At 41.4% G+C, this 22,838-nt stretch overlaps 1 protein-coding gene across 2 annotated transcripts; it reads left to right on the forward strand.

Annotated features, from left to right (window-relative positions):
- The first annotated feature begins 518 nt into the window (after positions 1–518).
- On the forward strand, positions 519–22,435 carry septin5a (septin 5a). Of its 2 annotated transcripts, XM_086314934.1 has the most exons (12): positions 519–655; positions 802–815; positions 16,378–16,468; positions 16,779–16,865; positions 18,120–18,243; positions 18,356–18,490; positions 18,608–18,725; positions 18,857–18,958; positions 20,537–20,633; positions 20,752–20,887; positions 20,982–21,084; positions 21,320–22,435. In XM_086314934.1, exons 1-12 carry the CDS (start codon positions 610–612, stop codon positions 21,380–21,382), a joined length of 1,116 nt encoding a protein of 371 aa, XP_086171060.1. In that variant the 5' UTR covers positions 519–609; the 3' UTR covers positions 21,383–22,435. The 2 variants fall into 2 exon arrangements, with proteins under 2 accessions (XP_086171060.1, XP_086171059.1); XM_086314933.1 differs by lacking the exons at positions 519–655; positions 802–815 and adding an exon at positions 13,974–14,376.
- Positions 22,436–22,838: the final 403 nt, after the last annotated feature.

The following is a 22,838-nucleotide window of genomic DNA, read 5'->3' on the forward strand; positions in this document are numbered from 1 at the left end:
ATTATTATTTTTTGTTCATTATGAAGTTGCTGGCACAAAGTCCAGCAGCATGAAAAGTAAATCCTATTAAGCTTTGTGAATTTATCAATTTTATTTCTTTCTATAATGATTTTTTTTTTTAATGTAAAAGTGTAATCTGCACATACCGCAAAGACGTAACCACAAGGGGAGCAGATAGTTATAAATAGTAAAACCTTAGGTCAGACTGAGGACTTTCAAGTTGAATAAATAAAACGTAAATAAAAGGTACAAAGGTTACAAAAAATATGAATGTTTCATTGAAGACACTAAAAACAAGGCAAACTTTTGTAGGTTCATCAGGTAAATATGTGTTCACGTGTTGGGTCCAGTGATTTCAAGCGTAAGTAAAATAGCTTTAATGCTCAGAGAGAAGTGAGGTTTACTTAATAACGGATGTTACTGAGGATTTGACACTCATAGCATCCTCCTGCTGTTTGGCTGAGTCTGTGAGGAGGAGGAGGAAGGAGTGGTTTTCATGTGTCGTGTCAGCTCGGCCCGCCCTCCTCCTGTCTGTCCGGGGGTTTGGAGGCGAGGGTCCGCTGTCTGTGAGCCGTCGCTTCGGTGAAATTCGGGAGGAGAACGGTGAACATGACGTCCAATATTAGATACAAAAGCCGGATCCCGGTAAAGACAGGTGAGCGTGCTTTCTCGCTTTTATTCGTCGGATTGAGTTTAAATGTGATCAGTGCAGTGATGTCTCCATGTTTCCGTCTCTCTGGGCGTCGCTCTGCATCCCTGCACCTGCAACCCCCTCTCATCCAATCCTATGATGGCTAACAGAGGACAGCACGGAGGTAGGAATCATCATTTATTGTATTCATTTGTGATATTTGTTGCGGTTGAGGATTTTTTACGATGCAATAGCTTTGGCACAGGGAGAGCTCGGCTCCAGCAGCATCACTAGTATTTGCTTCTCAGATCCCATGTTTTCGCTTTTTTTTCTCATGTGCGCGTCAGATTAATAATCGCACGATGCTCTGAGGGTAGCCGTGCCATCACAGGCTGAGCTGATCACCACACTGACAGGCGGAGAGGGGTGGGTAGAGTAATTTTTAGACGCATATGTAGAGCAGGCCAGCGCGACAAGAGGCGAGCAGCCAACGTGATGGTACCCAAAAGGCAGCATCCTTCCTCCTCATCCCCTCCTCCACGACTCTCTGCTGCCTCCACATTTATTCTGGTTTTTCGGTCACTGAATCGGCCGATGGGCTGACCTAATTGTCAGCGTTGCGTCAGCAGGACTCGTGGATACAGTTGCCGCTGCTGACTGCCTTTAGTAAACCTTTACTGACCATTGTTCAGCTAAAAACAGCTGCCACATGAGCCTGCAGGGGAGGCCGGCTCTCTGATGACCCTCCTCCTCTTCTTCCTCTTTGAAGATAGTGTAAGGTGACAGTACAGGAGTAACTGCGTGGTTACACATGTGTGTGTGAGTAAAGCAGGAACCACATGCAGCAAAAAGACTAATTTATTTCTTATACAAAATTCAAGTATCCCATTGCAAGAAATGAACATTTGTGGAATTTTTTTTTTATTATTATCATTCGGTCTTTCGGGCATGAGTGTCATAGTTTCATCAGGGGAACTCTTATATGTTTTAATTTGTAACTGGAAAAACGACTTGAAGTATAAAATGATTACAATTTAAACTGTTAGAACGTGTTTCTGTGGGTACAACAGTCAGAGGAAAAAAAATGTCCTTAAAAAATTGTTACCTAAGTCCAGTTATGTCTGTATGTGTGGTCTGTGCTCAGAGCCCCTTAATAGGCTCTTGTTACTGGTTATGTGGCTCCGTCCCTGTTATTGAATTGATTTACTGTAATGAAACGTGTTACTGTTTAGATTTCTAGTCAAAGCTGAAACACCTCACTCAGAACAGCAACTTGAATTAGTAGTTTCAATAAAACCGAGCAATATAACATCATACGGGTGACAGTAAAGCAGATCGGGTTTATCTTATTACTGAGTTCCCCCTGAAACAAATGAAAATTTATGCTCAAGTAAGACTATTAGTTTTATTTTTGTTTTTATGTGTACTTTGACCCGGATTTGGAAGAATCAGTGAGGTCTTATATTTAAGGGTACAGGTATGCACAGCAATAACTCTCAGAGGGTTGTGTTTATCTGTCATCTCTCTGCTTTTGTAGAGCGTTTTGATGCCGTCTCACCGCATTTCAGTGCCAATTCCTGTAACAAATGTAAAATCAGTTTAAGTAACCCATATGTCAAAGACTTCACTCTCTAGATGAGAGCATGAACCTATATTTATTCACATTAAACTACTTTCCAGTGCAATTGGTATGCTTGTGGAGTAATAATTATGATGACTTGTCTGCATGATCACAGCAAATTGGAGAGTATTCAAACAAAACAGAACATGCCATTCTCCCAAGGATGGCAAAAAAATACTTCTTAAAGTATATCTGCATATTGTCTGAAGTATAGAATTTGTGTAAACGTGCTTGTTTACGTTCCACCACCTGAAACCAAAAACAGAGGTGGTTTCTATCTTCATTTTTACCTCTACCCCCTGTATACTCCACCCTCCTCAGTGCTGTAGAAAAATGCTGAACAGGTTGGAGTGGCTTTCTTCCAAAAATTCCCAATTGGATCCAGTTCAGTCGTTAAATTCATGGTGGTCACATGGTATTGGTACTGCAGATCCAGCACAGACTATGAGGAAAACCTGGATGAGGATGGTTTACGTTACGTGCATAAACAGTAAAAAAAAAAAAAGCCTCTTGATAAAAATATTCATTACTACAGTGTTTTTACACCTTGTGAGTTCTGCTTTTGGCTGTCACTTCACTCTCCACTCCCACACTCTGTGCTGACTTTGACCCTGATGAGAAAAATATCTCCTATTCTGGACCATTTATGCTGCGAAGGAGGAGGAAGAGGAGGGAGAGCTGGAAAGCACAGTAATCCTTCTCAGTATGACTGACTTAATGCTGAGATCATAACTGCAGAAACAGCCGTAACTGATAATCAATCTTAAAATCAATGTTTTTAGAAAACTCCCATCCGACTCTCGTGTTTCTCTTTCCACGTTCCCCTCATTAACGTTACCCTGAACGCTCACTTCCTTGGCTGTGATAGTGTGGAGACAAAAAATCAGTTTTCATGACTGCTCCAATATGAAGGAGTGGACGACGCCATCTGACCTACTCACAATCCTGTGTGGTGATTAGTCTGTGTGTGTGTGTGTGTGGGTGGGTGAGTGGGTAGGTGGATGGATATTCACTGAGCATTTTTTCATTAAAGATTAAAAGAAAAAAAAAATCCCAGTTTGACCAGCACTCGGCTGCATGATGTCACCCTGCTGGAGTGACACACAGATGATGTATCACTGATTTGAGCTCAAAAATGTGCTTTTGGATATCTAAAGTGTTTCTACAATAACATCAGCTAGTAAATCGGTCTCACCATGACCCTCACTAGTAGCTGTTCATTGTTCTGTTCATTAGACTGATTTTGATGTTTTGATGATTGCTTGTCCTGTTTTGCTTCTGTTCCTGGAAGTTTGCTGTTAATCAGTGAAGACATGCTGTCATGATGAGCCCCTTAGTAACTGTGGCTCAGGAGCAGCAGGGGAGAATAAGAGGGCGGTACATGCCACTGCTGCTGTATTCTGTATGGTCTGTGATTTGGTGTTGGGTGGTTGCTAGGCAACACGATGATAATGATGATGATCTATCATACATAACGAAAGTTTTGTGGATATAAAATGCATGTTTTTATCGTAAAAGTAGACTAGTTTCATGCTTTTATAACATGTTGTAAGTGCATATATGCTACAAAAAAGTAATTTTAGCCCACTTGTATCTGGTTGCTCAGGGCAGCATGATGAAGTCATGATACCTGACGTAAATAAGAATCTTCAAGGGCCAAAAATGTTCCTGTTTGCCAAGTTTGATTACTCAACTCCTGATTGTGCAGGATGAGTTTGCACACAGAGATTTTGTGTGTTGTAGCCTGTTAAGGGGTAATCTGCTGTGCAGCTGGAATTGCAGCCACTAGAGCACAGATTAGAAAATCAATCAGTCCGTTTGTCGGCTGTTTATCACCAGGAATGTCCAATCAATACATTTTATTTCACTGTAACGGCAGCATCAAGTAGTGCAATAAACATCCATCCATCCTTTCTTTTCCACTTATCCTTGTCAGGTTTGTGGGGGGCTGGAGCCTATCCCTACTGTTTTAGGGCGAGAGGCAGGGTACACCCTGGACAGGCCGCCAGTCTGCCGCAGGGCTAGCACATAGAGACAGACAACCATTTGCATTCACATTTACGCCTATGGGCAATTTAGGGTTACCAATTAACCTATCCTCACTAACTGCATTTCTTTGGAATGTGGGAGGAAGCCGGAGTACCCGGAGAGAACCCACGCGAACATGGGGAGGACATGCAAACTCCACACAGAAAGACTCCAGCCTGACTCAAGACTTTCTTGCTGTGAGGCAACAGTGCCCACCACCATGCTGCCCCTACAATAAAGATATTAACTCGTAAATTTACAGAATTTCCTTAAGCCTTGCTCTACTGCCTTATCTGTTGCCTATATATAGGCGGGCAGGAGATGTGAGCAGTGAACAGATGTTAAGTCAGATGTGTCTGCATGAGTGTCACTTCACTTCAGGTACAATCTCACTTAATTCTCTCACCTGCTCTCTCTGTCTCTAAACATACACCCTCTCGCTGCCACAGATGGGACCCTCGCTGCTCCCACTGAGGACCAGCTGCAGAGCAGGAGCAGGCAGCTCAGAGAGGGGGGTCGACTTAAACGTGGAAATTTAAGCCTCCTGCAGCTCTTCAACAGATAAGAAAAGGAGGGAGCAGCTGATGCATGAAGCCTCGAGCTTCCATTAATCATATGGGCACAACATTTTCCCCTAAAAGAAACCATTTGACATGTAGGGAAACAGTCACTTGGTCAAAGGCTAGTGCAGCGATTCTCAAACTTTTTCTTACACACCAGCTTCAGAGGTAAAAGAAACAAACTTTGTGCCCCAAACTTTCCAGATTTTATCAGTCATTTGTCATAAAAAGGGATCCAGGATGAATTTTAGAAAAGTAGTCATTAAACAGAGCACCAGCCAGCAGGAGATCTGTGCACCACAAGCAGACTTTCAGGTCTTTGGTGGCTGACTGAAAGTCTGAAAGTCGGCTTTTCAGACTTTGGTGATTGATTTTCCATCAGTTACCAAAGGCCTGAAAATCGAGATCCTGAAAGCAAAACAGAGTTACAAAAACTTTTTTGAAAGCAAATTTGCTGCAAAAAAATTGGGGTCTGCCTGGACATGTGTGAAAACCATAGCGGGGCTTCAAAATCCCCAGAGCAGCAGCCAGACCGTTTTAGACGATTTTAATTCAAACAGAGATTTTGCAAACTCCTTGAATATGTTGCATGCTTTAGTTCTTCTGATTTTTGCAAGGATATTTTGGAACTGAAACAGAAACTGAAAGACACTCAGCACTTTATCGTTGAACTCAGCGATGACCAAAAGGCCTTTCATACAGTTAATGTGAACAAAAGCCAGGGTCCTGATAATATTAGTGGCCGCCTAATTAAATGTTGTGCTAAAGAACTCAGACCTATATTTCAGGTTATTTTTAATGAATCGTTGCAAATACAACCTGTGCCCTCTCTTTGAAAAGAAGCTGTCCTGGTTCCTGTCCCGAAATCTAGTCGTCCAAAAGTTCTAAACGACTTCAGACCTTTTGCCCTCATCTCAGTCGTGATGAAAGTCTTTGGAAAAATCCCCAGAAAATGATTATGGAAGAAATTGAACATGGTGGAAAACCTGGTGAACTGGATTTTAGATTTTTTAACTGATAGGTCACAAAGAGTGAGAATAAATGGGGCTCTGTCTGACCCAGTGTGTCTTATAACCCTGATTATTCATACTCTATACAAACATGTGTCTGAGCAGATATGAAAACAGGGCCATCATTAAATACACAGATGACTCTGTTATTGTCAGCTTACTGAAAGAGGGTGAAACTAGCCACGATCCAGTCATTGATGATTGGTTTAGTGGTGTGACGAGTCTTATCTCTTTTATTAAGTCTGTTTTATCTTTTTGTTTAGTGGCACGGTTCAGTCAGACCTCTGTCACAGAGCCTTGTCTGTCAGGTTTAAATAGGTGTGTGTGTGTGTGTGTGTGTGTGTGTGTGTGTGTGTGTGTGTGTGTGTTTTATGAAGGGATGGCAAGTGCTATCATTTTTCTGCAAAGCAAACTTACCTGCAGGTATAAATAACGTAACCTTGACCTTGACTGAACTTAACTGCCACCGAAACCAACCCAGACCGCTAACGCTCACTAAAATATTTCGCATGCCAAGTATAGAAACGATTATACTGGTTTTACTTGTGTTAGGTGCCAAACTTTGTATTGCCTCAGACAAATTACAAACAGCTCAGAAAATAACTGTTCCCAGCTAATAAGTAGTTAAGCGCATAACACAGCTTAAACACGTTATGTAACAGTGCACATGCATCAGTTTAGAGCTGCTGAGGTTAATTTTAGACAGTGCCAATTTAAATGTTTTCTACAGTTTGTCTCATAAGCTAGCTGTAGCTCATGGCCATAGACTGTATATAAAAGATGGCATAAGCAGCAGTTCGCTTGGTGAAAACGCCTTGTTGAGGTCAATACGGAGGAAGTAGTAACTCAAACAACCACTTGCCACCACCAAGGCATACAGAAGAGCATCTCGCAGGCCTGTGATTCATGCAGGCTCACCAAAACTGGACAACAGAAGATTGGGATATTGCCTGTTCTTGATTTTTGCTGTGAATTTCGAATGGTGCGGTCAGAAATTGTCGTTAAAACCAAGTGCACGCTGGTGACCATGTTGTAATGGAGCTGGATATATTGTCTTGGCACACTTTGGGCTCCTAAGTAATAACTGATCATTATTTTTAGATTTATCACCACAGCCTACCTGAGTATTGTTGCTGACCACGTCATCTCCCTTTATGACGACAGTGCGCCCATCTTCTGATGGCTGTTGGCAGCACAAAGCTCAAATAATCTCAAACTGCCTTCTTAAACGTGACAACGATTTCACTGAACTCAAATGACCTCCATGTTAATCAGATCTCAGCCCACTAGAGAACTGAGGTCAGAATATGCAGAGCATCGATGCGCGATGCGATCAAGTCGTCAATGAGCAATGTTTCCAGCTCCTGAGTGAGTGTGTACACCATTATGTTTGATAACTGAGAATAATCTAGATCCTGAAAAACAGATCAGGCAGCCTGGGTGTGTTTCTGCTCCGGAAAGTTATTTTCTCTCTGTAACAGTTATTACCTGCGCTGTTGTTGTTCAGGTGTTTGAGGAGCTTATGCCCTGCAGTGAGTTCTCATGCACATACTTTCATTTTTCTCATGCCGCAAACACGCCTATACTGCCAGTGATCCATTAGCCTGTGTGCATGTGTGTGTGTTTCTGTGTGCAGTCAGTTTTTCTCTCTGATTTTTAGCTACAGCTCAGCCTCAGCTCATTTTTTGGACAGCTCAGTGAGTGCAAGCTGACCCAGATATCTTTGAGTCTTTGAGAGAAATCTTTTAAAGTATTCGGTCGACCTGGTTATGTTTGGGATTAACTTCTTTGGTAATGGGGATCAGGACTTTGGCAGTAAGAATATTTTGTAACCTTTCTTGAAACATCAAAAATATCTTAATTATACTGTCATGAACCACATGGAGTTAATGGAGTTATTCACTAGAGAAAACATTGAAATGATTTAATTCCATTTAAAGCATGAGGTGTTTTTGTGGTGGTGTAATTCCATTTTTTTCTGTACGTGAAAGATAATTTTTTATCTTGGAAAAATTTTAAAAAGGTCACAGCTCATTCATCTTTGTGGTTTTGCATCACATCATGTGATCATGATCATGCTGAGTTTGCTTGAGGATCTTAGTGACTCTTTGTGCTTTTCCAATGTGTCTGAGCACCTTGACACTCCCTCTTCGTGTTCACCTTGAAACTCCACTTTAGTGACATCAGTTAATCAGTTCCCCAAAACGCAGCCTTTTGCAGCCTTTTGCAGCTCCCAGGGCTACAACTACTGATTTGGACTCAGCATTTTGGCCACAACTATGCTAGTTCATTGAAGCCAGGAGTTACCAAATGAAAGAGTGGGACACTCCCATAGCAAGGTGAACCCTTAAGCTAAATAAAAAAAACAAACTAATAAAATACTGGAATTTCACTCACCAAAATGAAGCCCTGTCAGTATCCAGATGGATGACATATTAAAAAAAAATTCATCCTCATGGGGTCGTTATGAAGTTTTGGCCTCAACTATATTGAGGCCAAAACTGTCTCTTGCATCAGGCTGTAAACTTTTTTTTAAAGGGTTTACACTTCATTGCTTTTAAAGGTCGTAACTTTGTACACTGCCTGCATCTGACAACAGAGCACATCTGCAGGTAGATGGACCGTACCCAGCTGAACCATAACTTCAGTTTAATGCTGTAAAGTTGGACAGTCTAACACGGGAGTCTTCTGACTAAATTTAGGAGCCAACCTCAAGTGGCCACTGGAGGAACTGCAACTTTTAACAGTTTGACATTGACATTGCTGCCCCGGAAGTTGGATCCCACCTGTAACCTATAATTGGATATATTGTAATGCAGTCAGTCAGTTAATACGTAAAACAAGTAAATCAGCATTTTCTTCTCATCGTTAATAAAAGCAACACAATCTGATTCTTCTCACCCTTCTCAGCACACTTAGTCCCTAGGTGGTTCCACATAGCTTAAATGGGACAGTGTAATTTTTACCAGCTTTTCTCAAACATGTGGACGAGGTCTGTCGATGACTCTTTACAAAGAAATGAAATCCTGTAAGTGTATATTAGGATCAGTGCAACATGTTTGGCTAATTGGTGTGTTTTTAACGTCTGTATACATCTATGGTACAAAAAAAACATTTTCTTTGTTGGTTTGAGTTTTCATGGGATCTGTTGACAAAAAGAAAATTATAGAAGCATCAGAAGTTACTTAATTATAATGCACAGTTTCCAACATTCCTCAGCATGATTACTTACCAAATATGGTTATAGCCAAGTATCATTTGTCTTTGAATGAGCTGATGCTAAAACTAAAACTGGGCAACCACGGCCAAATGTCCTTGAAACATTTTTATCACTGCCTGAGCATTTACATGCTGTCAGATTAGCATGCTAAATAGCCGGGGGCATGCTGGCCTTTGCATCTCCACGGAGACAAAACAAAGGAGGGAGGGGGGTCCATCTTCATGTTGTTTTTTTGCACCCCTCTTCCTTTGTCTCACCCGCCCTCACCCCTCCTACTCCTCATCTTCCTCTTTGCCTCACTTTACTGGGCTACCATCCGGTCGGCAGGCAGTGCGCTAGAGGAAGCGTTCAGTGTTAATGGCTTGACAGTGTCAGCGGGATGGCTGGGAGCTGGAGAAGAGTGAACAGTAAAGGTCACAACTCTTCTCAGCTCCATCGCAGGCCGTCTGGCTGCTTTAAGCTGGAAGCACATGAATTAAAGCCGGGTTGTTACCACTACACAAGATCATGGCATGCTGTCAGATTCTTGAGCAAAAAGGGTGGAAAATAATTGGATACAGGCTCTCTCTTTCTCTAACAACTTAGGAAATCTGTTATATATTTTTACAATAATTTATGGTCAGTGCTTTGGTCCTTCCACCTTCAGTCTCCACTGAAAAGCATAAAGATTTTTGCTTTGGTTCACTTATCAGTGCATTTATAGATTAATTGGTCATAGGTGTGAATTCAAGTGTGAATAGTTACTTATCTCTCTGTGTGTGTTAGTCTTGTGAGAGGCTGGTGATCTGGCCAAGGTGTACCCCGCCTCCTGCCCCATGGTAGCTTGGATACGTCAGTGCAGAAGTGCTTCTAACCTGTAGTTTAGTTAATGGCCACCAGAGGGTGATTTGCAAAAAGACTTCTGGTGCTGTAGAAGTTTATGGGAAAATAGCTTTCAATGCTTTTCCTCTGTGACCTCAGTAAAGAGTTTCCTTATGAGTTTATGGACTCAGTCGCTTCTTTCAGGTCAAAGTAAATAAAAGTTCTTATTTTGCAAAAAGGGTGCATTTCCAGGCATGCCAGTGGGTTTGTGTGTCGATCTTTTATACTCTCTGCTAAAGCCCTCTATAAACATTCTCTGTTTAAAAGTTTAGAATAACTTCTTGGTCTGAAAAGTGACATCTGTCCAGAAGAGGCTTAAATCTTTCATTTTTTCTGATAACCAACAGGGTGGCTTTTTGTTTCAAAAGAAGTCTATTGTACAGAAGTCAGTGAGGAAACCAGCCACTGCACCTCATGATCTGACCTCAGCAAATATTTTCCCAAGGATTTTATAGTTTCAAAACCTATTAAACATAATAAACCTTCTAAAGCTCTGTTTTTATAACTGGTTTTTGACCGCTGCATATCTGTTCAAGGTATAAATAACGGTCCTACAGTATGTTCTGTACTACAGCCTTCATTTGCACACATATGCTGGATAATCATGATGTTGTAAAAAAACAAGCAGCTTGAACGTTGATGGTAGAAATCTCTGTTTCTGCAGTCTGAAAAAGTTTTCATGATGAATTTAGATTTTTAAAGTTTTCATCAGCAAAACTGTGTCTCATCAACTGTTGTTCCTCCTTCAGCCACATCCAGAGTGATGACATGCGATTTCATGTGTTTGTGTGACAGAGGAGATAACTGCTGTGAGCCTTTGAGAGTCACTTCCTTTAAAGACAACTTTGTATGACTGAGAGGAGGAAGTTGAGCGCTGCCTGATGAGCAAGTGGCTGATTTCTGGATCTCTGCCTAACAGGATCGTCCCACATATTGGCAAAGATACTGTTAGGCAGAGATCCAGAAATAATATTCTGACAGCCAAAAAGTTTCTTCTTCTTGTTAGTTAAAAAAAATAAACATAAACAGCAAAAATGCCAAATATTCTCAGGTTTGTGTTTTTAAACTGAAGATTCAAAAGATATTTCCCAGTTTTACCACTAAAACTGAAAAATTAGCAGAACATTCAATTTACAGACATCATCACTGCTTTTGGATTATCAAGGGTAAAATATTCATATATAATCATATTCATCAGCGCTTCCATAGGGACGATACACAGATGTCGATTTAACACTCTGAGGTCTAAGTCATCTTAGGCAATAACTCTATTTCGATCCAAAACAGTCTTTTTTTAATGATGTTAATGCTTTTTTAATTTTTTTCTTTATTACCTGGTTGTCAAGACTTGTTAGTGAGAATATCTGAGCATGCCGTCTCAAAATAAACGCTGGTATCTTTGACTCCAGTCATATTTTCAATACAAGTTCTGTTTTTTTTTTGCCTTTTAGATAAAGCCAATTCTGTGGTTTCAGAATGACTCTGTTTAATTTGTGAATCTGCTGTGTAATATTCAGTTAAAGTGTTTATTAGGCGTTACCCATGAAGTTCAAGTGGCAGCAAGGCATAAGATGAGCACATGAGAGAAAAGATTATACAAGACCTTTGACTTTACTCAGCAATCAATAAAGCAAGAAGTTTAAATGAATACTTTGTGAAGTGACATCAGCAGAGTCTGCATGTGTGTGTGTGTGTGTGTGTGTGTGTGTGTGTGTGTGTGTGTGCGTGTGTGTGTGTGTGTGTGTGTGTGAGAGAGAGAGAGAGAGACAGAGAGACAGAAAGGGACAGCTGGCCATTGAGAAAGACTGGGGGGCTGGGGCTGGCTATTGTAAGAGCATTTCAAGACATCTGTTCCTTTCTTTTATTCTGATTGGGCCTCCCTCTGCCCTACACACACACGCACACACACACACACACGCATTCTCTGTCTACAATGACCGTAAACTTTTCATCTGCCATTTGTGACGTTTCAATTTGCTTCCTCTCAGCTGAGAAAACTTACCAAGAAGCTGAAACCACTAACTTTTTGTCCCAGTTCAGTCCTCTGTCTCCCTCCTGTGGCGTGGAGCGAGGTGCTCACACGCCATACGTGGCGTCACTGCGAGACATTCCTTTTCAGGGGAAAAAAAACAGTATTCTTCTTTAAAAACCCAGCTTCTGTTATTTCAAAGAGCATTTTAGCTCTGCTGCCCACGTCATGCACAAGTCGAACACACCCATCCCATCGTACGCTGACATACACACACCACAGTCACATCTGGAATCAATCGAGTCCAGCCTCTGCCATTAAATGTACCTCGTTTATCTCCACACACACAGAAATGCATACACACTTCTACAGTGCCCAGTGATTTCTTTACATCCTTCTTATTTCAGTCCAAACTGGCAGTTTGTAGCAGCAGCACATAAGTATGTGCATGTTCCCACTGAAAATCACACCGTGGGTATACAGCATAACAAAATTTATTCACTGACCTAAAAAATACACCTGAATTATTTAAAGTACGCAGCATGTGACAGTTTGGGGGGTTTGGGGGCCTTTCTTGATAAGAGATCAAAACTCTGATATCACTCGTGTGTGTGTGTGTGTGTGTGTGTGTGTGTGTGTGTGTGTGTGTGTGTGTACAGTAAATGTGAAGCCACTGCGAGAAGCTGGCTTGCTCACCTTAGCATAGAGGCAGATGATGAATCTGGTTATGTCTGCATTATATGTTTATGTGCTTTTACACGATGCACATGAACTTCAAACTACACCAACCTTCAGAGTTACCAGGGAATCTGCACTGATTGATTATAAAATGTGATTTTTGTAGAACGCAGCAGTTAAAAAGTGATTTAATTACAATGCTGCTGTTTGTTCTTCAGTCTGGAATAAAACCTTTAAATTCCTCTTTACAGAAGAAGACCTGCTCCTTATTGCACTGCCCTTTTGGTTATATCAGCATTTCAGCAGGTTTAAGGTCAGGAGTTGGACTTTCCCAAACATTAATTTCCTCTGATGTGCGGCAGTGTTTCCAGTGTTTTTGAATCTCTAATGCTTCTTTTAAGGTGCTTGAAAACACACACATAACCACTGCTAACTGCATTTAACCTTTTTGTTAATTTAAAGTCTTGTAGTTAAGTTACTGCTGTGCTACTTGCAAAATACAATTAAAAATATAAAAATACGCAAGATTCTTATCAAATTTCATTTCTTGTATTTGTTTTTTTCTGATAGAGCTGCTTCACTGTACTCTTTACTCAGCTGGCTCAGAGTAGCTGGAAGAAACGTGTAAAGACAGCCAAGGAAAAACACGCATGAAGGGTCTGGCAGGCCAGGCATCAAAATCACAGTGACTCCCTCATGGCAACATTGAATACTGGGTTTCCCCTCATTCATTTTTGGGTTGTGAATCCTTATAAGAATTTATGTTTAGCCTAACTTAACAAGTATTTTTTTTTTTGAAAGGTAGACTGCACATTTATGTGGTAAAACTTCCTCCTCATGACTCATCAGACCAGCAAGATATTCAAATACTGAGTGAATGATAGAAATATCAGTCACAAGTGTATTTTTTGGAGTGCTTTTATTTATTTTATTTATCTATCTAATTTTGCTGTAATCCCTGCACTTACATAAGAGTTTAAATGAAGAATATTTACTCGTTGTATTGGTCCTCTTCCGTCACCGTCTGTCACTGCAAACCTGCAGTAAAACACAGATGCCTCGGCTAATAGCAAAGGCAGCAGATACAGAGCTTTCACTTGACTGACAGGTGACTCGATCATCTGATTGTGTTACTCTGCAGGCCTGAACTCGCAGTTATCATTTGTTTGCACTGCAACTTTTGTCACTGCCATGCTCAAACACGTTCTTTTATTTTTCTTTATCTTACGATATAGTACACTTTCTCTCCCCTCTGTCTCTCTCTCTGCGAGCTGGTAGTCATTTCTCTCAGTGTAAGGATTTATTTTTGTACTGTTGGAGCTGGGGGAGGGAATACAGACCGAATGAATGAGTTTCTTTTAGACCTTCGTTCCTTCCATCCCTCCCTTGTTTCCTCCCTCAAATTGCCACTTCTCTCTTGCTCCCTCTCTCTCTCTTTCTCAGCGAGAATTCCTCCATACCTGTCTGAGCAGGGAGCGTAAGACCGCTGTAGGGCAGAAGAGAAAAAGAAATAAAGAAACAAAGGAGAAAAGAGAAGAAAGGGAGTCAAGAGGAGAGCAGGAGGAACACATTTAAAACTCATAAACAGGAGGGAAGTGTGTTAGAGACAGAGCTATCAAGGTCTAGAGCATTCAAATTTGCCTTTCCGCCTCCCTGCTGGGCTGTTTTTTAACTTTCTGAAACCAGCGGCTATTTTGGTCCGTCAGTGTCGGAGCGGTTTAGGATGGATGCCATCATGCTGCAAGAAAAACTGGTGGAACGGCTGCTGTGCCCACGAGTGAGAACTGCCAGACAGAAGGTAAAGAGTTGGATTTATGGTAAGAAATGTGTGAAGAAAAGCCAAAGACTGGGAAAAGAAATCAGACAGTTACGCGGATATTAAGAGAAAAAATAGCAGCAGATAGCTCGGGATGAGTTTAGAAATACCCCCACACCTGTAGACCCTGTTTCAGCATCTGTTTGCTGTTTTTGCTGCTTTCTGTGGATTTGTTTGAGTTCAGTTTCCATTTGCAATTTTTCTACATAGCGTCAGGTTTGCAGCTGAGATTACCCAATGATTTATGTGCAGCTTTCTCAGCAGTTCTCTCGGTCTTACACCTCTGGCTCTTTGGCAAGTGTCTTGTCTTATTGCGCAGCTTGTGGGTTTTCTTTTATGTGTGTGTGTGTGTGTGTGTGTGTGTGTGTGTGTGTGTGTGCGTGTTTTTATAAATGAGATCCTCACCCGAGGGGGGGGTTCGGAAATGCCTATGACAAGTTATGACAGCGTATGAGTACACTGACTGTGTGCTTGGCTCGTGTGTTTGCAGAGTAAAAAAGAGCTTTTCAGGTCCTTTGAATGCAGCTTCTGTCCGTGCGTGAATGCTCTCCGCGGGCCTCGAGTGTGTATTTATGTCCACACATGTCAGTGTGTCGTACTGTGGTGTAAAGATGACGTTCAGATGCAGCGGGATACTGGAGTTACTGCTGTGCGTTACAGCGAGAGCCTGGTAGCCCGTGGCTCTCTTTGTGTTTAGTGGAAACTCTGAGATGCTGGTTATTCTCAGCTGCACGTGTTTTTTCCGTGCAGTTGTAGATTTTCTGTATTACAGACCTCGTCCGTCTGTTGTGGTGATTTTATTGCCTCTGCCAGATCCATTTGGTCTTCACATTACACTCCCTCAGCGCTCTCTTACAGTTGTTTGGTTTCTGCCTCTGTTTTTGACCTTTTGCTTTTCGCTGTTTTATTGTAGGCCTGAAGCTCAACTTAACTTGTGAATTATTCGGTTAGTCAAATAATAGAAAGTCAGTTGGTGATTTTTTGGATTAGTTCAATTATTTAAACTGTTTTTCAAATAAAATATTTCTTGTAAAACTCTGGGCAGCCTACATATTGCAGCTGCAGGAGCAGCTTGGCCATGAAGCTCCTGGTACACAGTTTCTGTGCTGATGTTAATGCCAGAGGAGGCCGAGTTGCTGTGGCTCCTAAACAATTTTACTTTGCAATAAAATTCCACAATCAGCTGTAAGTCTATGAGGGAAGAAGTGTCACAAACTGACCTCCTGTTATAGCGCCATGCTGGAATTCAGTTTGGTCTTTAGAGCAACCCATTCTTTCACATACATGTTTGTCAAGGCAATCCATGTGGCTAAGGTCCTTGATTTTATACACCTGTGAAAAGGGATTAAAAACACTTGAATTCAAAGGTTTTCACGGCTGTTTCTAACAATACTTTTGGCTCCTTCCTTATTACCAAAGCAATCGCCACACATAATAAATCCCCATATTTGATTTGGCACAGATTTTTCACCAGATCCTCTTCCTGACACAACCCCCACATTTATCTCGGCTTGGGTTCGGCACCAGCTCGTGACCCCTGCACCTGGGTTTGTGTCTTCCGCCTGGTCTCGAACCAGGATCTTTCACATGTAAGGCGAATGTGTTAAACTAACGGTACTAAACTAAAAAAATAATACCAAAATTAAGACGAAGAAGAATTAAGCTTAGTGGATTTAGATTATCCTGATTGCGACACAAAATGGGAATTTTGGGAAATTAAACAAGCATTTGTTTTTTATACTTTTACATGACCAAGCAGATAAATAATTTATCAAGACAATAATTATTTTCACGACCGATGAATCTGCCAAGAATTTTTCCTACATTGCAGAAACACATCTGTGTTTCATCTCTGGGCTGATGATGAGACTTACAGCTCAGATACCGGCAGATGTCACAACACACCTGACAGCTGCCGTATGATGAGATAAAGTGCAACATAAACACACTGAACACCTCTGTCTCCTTTTCTTTGTGTTCCAGGAGAAACAGTATGTGGGCTTTGCAACTCTGCCTAACCAGGTCCACAGGAAGTCTGTGAAGAAAGGCTTCGACTTCACGCTGATGGTGGCAGGTGCGTTTCAAGCTGAATCTTGCCTATTTACACTCAGCTGCCTATTTAATAGGCACACTAAACTAAAACCAATTTAGGCATATAATAAATTCCCATGGACCAGTTTTTGTTTAAGTTGTTTTTAGAGCCATTTAGCTGTTTCTAATATTTTGCCTATCCTCATTGATAAAGTCATCATGGCAGATGGATTTATTGCAGCACTACATTAGTAAATTGGCAGCTGAGTTTATTTTATTAATATCTCATAATTAAATATACACACAGGATAACTATCTGTGTGTCTGTGCGTGTGTTTGTGTTTGACCTGCAGGAGAGTCCGGTATGGGAAAATCCACTCTTGTTAACAGCCTGTTCCTCACAGACCTCTACAAAGACAGGAAGCTACTGAACGCTGAGGGTGAGTCCTTGGTCTCTTTATTATCTCTGCGCAGCAGTCATAATGAATCCACTGCTTGCTGAATACTTAATGCAACTTCACAAAGCCCCACCTTTAATTCCCCATGTGTGTTAATTTCTTTTAATTAATCTTAGTTTTTTTTATTGGGTGCAACAACAACATATGAATGTGACAGACTTAACTTTTGGTGACATCTATCACAAAATATAGAGACCACGTTTCCCAGTCAAATGTTCAATTCAATTCAATTCAATTCAATTTTCTTTATATAGCGCCAAATCACAACAAAAGTCACCTCAAGGCGCTTTTGTTGTGATTGATATGTGTGGATAGATAAAAAAAATAAATCAAAAGCTAAAGAACAACAAGTTCAAACAAATCCAAACGACCTGAACGAGAGAGAATGATTGCTAAGGTCGTTTCCCTGATCCAAGAAGCCACCAAAACCTGGACGTAGCTATAGAGGCTGAGGGACCATAACACAACCCCAGCAGACGGTGGAAAGTGAGGTAGCATTAACCAACCAGATGGAGTAGTTTAGAAATAAATAAAACACAAAGCGATCTCTAGATGAAGCCTACAAGCTGTTCTACTTAACAGCGGCCAAAGAAATAAAGTCCTAAGCTTGCTGGCCTGCCTCTTCAACATAAAACTATAGTAGTGAGTAGCACCCCTAAACGTAGTGTGTCTAACAAAGTGTTTAAATGTGTCAACAATTACTTCCTCTCCCTGTCTCAGATGGACTCACACAGGTCAGTTACATTACTCACGCTTAGCAGCCATCAGTCAGCAGACCACAAACTCTGGGTACTCTAAGTTATATACAAGCGTCCCAGTGATGAGTAACCTCTCCCTAATCTAATGCCAGCAGGACAAACTTCACACAAGGGAACACAGCTGAATGAGTGCCAGCTGTTTTAATAGCACCCCAATTATAAGGGTACTCGTGCTCATGCCCATCGTTCCATTTTTGGCTGATTCAGTCTGCTTCGAAAGTGTCCGTGGGCAAAATACTGAACCACCAGTTGCTCTGGATGTGTTCATTGGAGTGTGAATGTTAGTAAGAAAGCATTTACACATAGAAAAATGTGCTTGTGTGAATTTGTGTGTGTGAATGAGACATGTTGTGTAAAGTACTTTAAGTGCTAAAGTATAGTATTTATAGTATTTAATGAGTTGTTGATCGGCTCTCGTACACTTTCACTGACCTCCCACTTCACTTGTCTTCTCCTCCTCATTGCTGTCACGTTGCAGAACGCATTAATCAAACTGTGGAGATCATCAAACACACCGTGGACATCGAGGAAAAAGGAGTGAAGCTTAAGCTGACAATTGTGGACACACCAGGGTTTGGAGATGCTGTGAACAACAATGAATGGTAAACATAAGACTCTCGCTGATCTGCTTGTGTCTGATTCAGACTGCTCGACTGAATTCCCGGGACCTCGCAAGAGCAGCTAATGTGGTCTGTGGTGTCTTTTTTGTCCCAGCTGGAAGCCAATCACAGACTACATAGATCAGCAGTTCGAGCAATATTTCAGGGATGAGAGCGGGTTGAACAGAAAGAACATCCAGGATAACAGAGTCCACTGCTGCCTCTACTTCATCCCTCCATTTGGGCATGGGTAATAACACACACACACACACACACACACACACACACACACACACACGTGTACACAAAGAAGTCATGATTAAAGCCACAATTTTGAGTCTCCTGCTCTTTCGTTATCCTTGCTCAGGCTTCGTCCGGTGGACGTTGAGTTTATGAAGGCTCTACATGAAAAAGTGAACATTATTCCACTCATCGCAAAAGCCGACTGCCTCACGCCCAACGAGATAAAAAAGCTTAAAGACAGAGTGAGTCAAGGAGCTCTGCAGCAAAATCAAGATGTTTGCTTTGCAGGCTGGTGAATGAAATATGATCTCTCTCTCGTGTGTGTGTGTGTGTGTGTGTGTGTGTGTGTGTGTGTGTGTGTGTGTGTGTGTAGATAAGAGAGGAAATAGACAAGTTTGGGATCAAAGTGTACCAGTTCCCTGAATGCGACTCTGACGAGGATGAGGAGTTTAAACAGCTGGACAAAGAGCTGAAGGTGAGTCTGGGGACTCACATACCTGTGAGCTACTGATTTGCTGTACCTGTGGCTACAGATTCAGATCATCGTACTTCTTATTTAACAAATGCATGGAGAAAAAAATGCAAACCATATGGCTATCATCCATGCAGAGTGGAGCAGACCACCAGGCTCATACACCAGCAGTGGTTTCAGTGAATAGTGTAGAAGGTTAACCTTTTATTGAATTATTACCTCTATTTGAACTTTATAGTATAAAACAAACATGAGGTCTTTCCAGATCTGTCAACACACTGTCACAGTCTTCCTTAATACATGGATTATGCTCAGTTAGCATTTGGTATGTCACTTTCTCAGGTCAGGTGTGGAAGACTAAACAAACTTCTTGTTCTCTGGAAGATTATTTAATCCAGTTAAAAACTCTGGAAAATAACTCGAAGGTATTTGCCTCTAAATCTTGGACCTCCATTGCATTCAGTGGAAGTGAATGGAGTTTTGTTTTTCCTCCTTAAAGCAGCTAAAAGGCTAAGCTGCATCAGAATGTATATCTCAGCTCCTCTGGATAATCTGCACTTGTTAAGCTGACAGGTTGGAAGTGCTTGTGAAAGCTGCTCACAGCAATGTTTTGTGCCTTTGTTTTTAATGAACTGTAACCATTAAAAGAGGTCGTATTAAATGATTCAAACAAGGACACAGGAGCACATTTCAGCATGATGGAAAGTGATAAAAGCTTTTTTGTGAAGAAAATGGAGTTGGATCTAGAGATGCTGCCAGACGTTGAAGTGGGTGTGATAGTTGGATGGCGTTTTGGAAAGCTGAGCAAAACCTGTGATACAGAGAAGCCTTCAGCTGGCAGAAAGTATCTGAACTAAATGATATATATGGTGTATGGATAAAGTTCAAAGACAAATTTATTAAAAGGACCTTTCTTCTCCTTTCTTCCACCATGTTGTAATATGGTTCAAAGTTCAGTCTTAAACAACCCATTTTAGCTCCCTTACCTTTAAGACCATCCTCTCGTTAAGCCAGCTTATCTCTGATTGGCTGCCCCTCACAAGCACATGTTTAATACACACGTTTACAGCTTGAAATATCCTCTATTACTGACATAATACACAGCCAAGAGTAGAAAAAACATCTGAAACAGGGTGTTTTAAGGAGTCTGAAGCTTGGATTACTTGCACATATACTAAATGAAAATAAGGAAAAACACACCTAATCTCCTTTAAAATGTGAGTTCATTAACCTAAATGTACCTGCATGGCTTAATGGCATGAGGCCCAAGTGTGTTTCTGTGGAATTTTGGGCTCCTAACCATTTACTGTCCTTTTAAATGAAAGTACAGCAGCGGCTCAGGGGAGATAGATGCGGGCTTGGAGCATGAACGCACCGATCAGCTGAGAAAGTCAGTGGAGAGAAAATAAACAGCTAACAGTCTTTTACCTGTCTCAACAAATAAAGTCACAGTTGTCTTGAGCAGCTCAGGGGTCTTTTGTGAGCGTGTATAACTGCCAGTGTGTACCAGCATGCTCAGACAGCTTTCTCGGAGCAGAGAGGGGTTGAAATAACAACCTTTCCTCGCGTCTCCTTCTGCAGGAGTGCACCCCGTTCGCTGTGATTGGCAGTAACACAGTGGTGGAAGCTCGTGGACAAAGAGTGAGGGGAAGGCTGTACCCCTGGGGGATCGTCGAAGGTATGCACACTCGAATATTCCACGTCTGTTCAGCTTTATTCAGCCTGAATGTAAATTGAAATAGTTTGCATGTCTTGACTGGATTAATAAAGTTAATGATGCGTATTTCTTTGCGCAGTGGAAAACCAATCGCACTGTGACTTTGTGAAACTGAGGAACATGCTGATTCGTTCCCACATGCACGACCTCAAAGACGTAACCTGCGACGTCCACTATGAAAACTACAGAGCGCAGTGCATACAGGAGATGACCAGGTACGTGAGGAATGAAAGCGTGAGCACGTGCAAACGTGTAGCAAACAACTTCAATAGATGCTGATGTTTTCTCTCCATTTTCTTCATCTCTCAGTAAACTGGCTCAGGACAACCGTATGGAGAGCCCGATCCCCATCCTACCGCTGTCCACTCCAGATGTGGACACTGAGAAACTGATCAAAATGAAAGATGAGGAGGTACCAAGCAACTTTTGTTGTTGTTTTTAAAAAATATATATATGATTAAACACAAACTGTTATGACTTGTAATTGAATATATGTGCGCCATAATAAGATTTAACATGTTACAATTTTGTTGGATTCTGTTGAGGATGTGAAAATGTCTGCTGCGTAAAACGACACACAAAGAACCAAAGTGCCAGCAAAATATTTAAAATGACAGTTTTTAATCTGCTCTCCTCTCTGTCTCCAGCTGAAGAGGATGCAGGAGATGCTGAACAAGATGCAGCAGCAGATGCACGACAAAGAGCAGTGATGTGCCGCAGCGCCACCTGCTGCTTATCTCCCTAACGACAGTGAGACCTCCAGACTTTGAACATGGTTATCAAGCGTTAGTGGCAACTCTGGCTGTACATTAATCTTCAGTTTGGTGCTTTTGTATAGTTTGTTTGCCTGGAGGGTGTTTTTTTTTCCTCTGAAACTATCCAATCTCCCACTTTGAGCCCCTCGCTGTGGTCCTAACATATAAGATATAAACACATAATTTAATAATCAGTGTATCTAATTTATAAATGCAGTGCTAAACTTTTTGGATTTAATGTCAGGGTGTTTGCTGCGACATATTTTGTAATGAAACGTAGGTTCTTGGTGATGTTTAGATTTTTGAACATGGATATTGTTTTTTATTATGCGCTGGTGTGTTTCGGTGTGTGAATGATCATTACATTTTCTTTAATATTACCTTTAATATTACCAGGTATCCATCCATAAAACTCCTTTAAAAGGTACCACAGTGAATTTACGTCTACTAAAATCTGATTTTAGCTCTTCTTCATTTACTCAAAAATACATTTGTTTGGCATTTATTTGCATACGGCCGGTGAAAATCTTCTGCTCCTCTTCCAGCATTTTGTTAATGTGCCGAATGAGCTGAAAATGCTCTTCTTGCCGGTGGCTACAATGAATGGCGAGCCTCTGAGATAACGAGAGTCTGTGCAGTGCAGGGTGCATGTGCAAGCATGTTGTCATTACTCATATCCGCTAAATGCTGCTGTGGGCCTATTTTTACCGCTTTTTAGCCGATGCCCTGTTGTTGAATTTGATGGATCGTGGCCTACAGGATGCTTTGTTACCACTACAGGATCAGTAACGAGGAGCCACTACTTTGTGTTTCTGTTTAAATATCTCTTCTTGGAAGTGAATTATGCCACCAAAGTTGTGTGTCCACAGTATGACAGAGCGTGTGTGTAGGTGTGTGTGTGTGTAGTCTCTGATACTGATGAGCTGTACATATTTTTGCCTGAAGGCTGTGAGCTCAGTCTGTGTCCCATTTACAAAGGTGTGACAAATAAACCCCAGTTTGTCGTCAGTCTGGCCTCGCCGCTTCAGTGTTGTTTTTTAGGAGACTCGCACGATATCCTCATTCACGCCCTCACGTCAGAGTCCGAGCAGCAGTACTCAGAACTGAAGCTGCTGCAAGGACTTGATCTGCTGATTCATATTTATCTCCTGCAGCCATTCTTCCTCTGCACTGCGCACGGCATCTTCTTCCTGCTGGGCAGCCCAGAAATACACAAGCAGATATGGGAGGAGAGAAATATCTCAGAAGAGCTCAGTTATTATATTATTATTTTATTATTAAGTGTCACAGTGGAAAATAAGGGTGTTTTAATAAAGGTAAAAGCACTCGTTATTGTGATAATGTTGAATGCTTGTGGTGACAGAGTGAATTTTAGCTGCTTTAGTCAGCTCAGTAGCATGAAATGTCTTTT

The sequence above is a fragment of the Aulonocara sp. 'chitande type north' Nkhata Bay genome, linkage group LG12, assembly GCF_057382095.1.
Source record: "Aulonocara sp. 'chitande type north' Nkhata Bay isolate Kocher_YH1m ecotype deep benthic linkage group LG12, A_spYH_male_GT1.1, whole genome shotgun sequence".
NCBI classification, from domain to species: Eukaryota; Metazoa; Chordata; class Actinopteri; order Cichliformes; family Cichlidae; genus Aulonocara; species Aulonocara sp. 'chitande type north' Nkhata Bay.

Excerpts from the sequence above, each read along its gene's own strand:
- septin5a (XM_086314933.1), top strand. The coding sequence starts at position 14,302 with ATGGATGCCATCATGCTGCAAGAAAAACTGGTGGAACGGCTGCTGTGC. Across the intron at positions 18,726-18,856 it reads TAAAAAAGCTTAAAGACAGA|ATAAGAGAGGAAATAGACAA; the intron begins GTGAGTCAAGGA and ends GTGTGTGTGTAG. Across the intron at positions 21,085-21,319 it reads TCAAAATGAAAGATGAGGAG|CTGAAGAGGATGCAGGAGAT; the intron begins GTACCAAGCAAC and ends CTCTGTCTCCAG.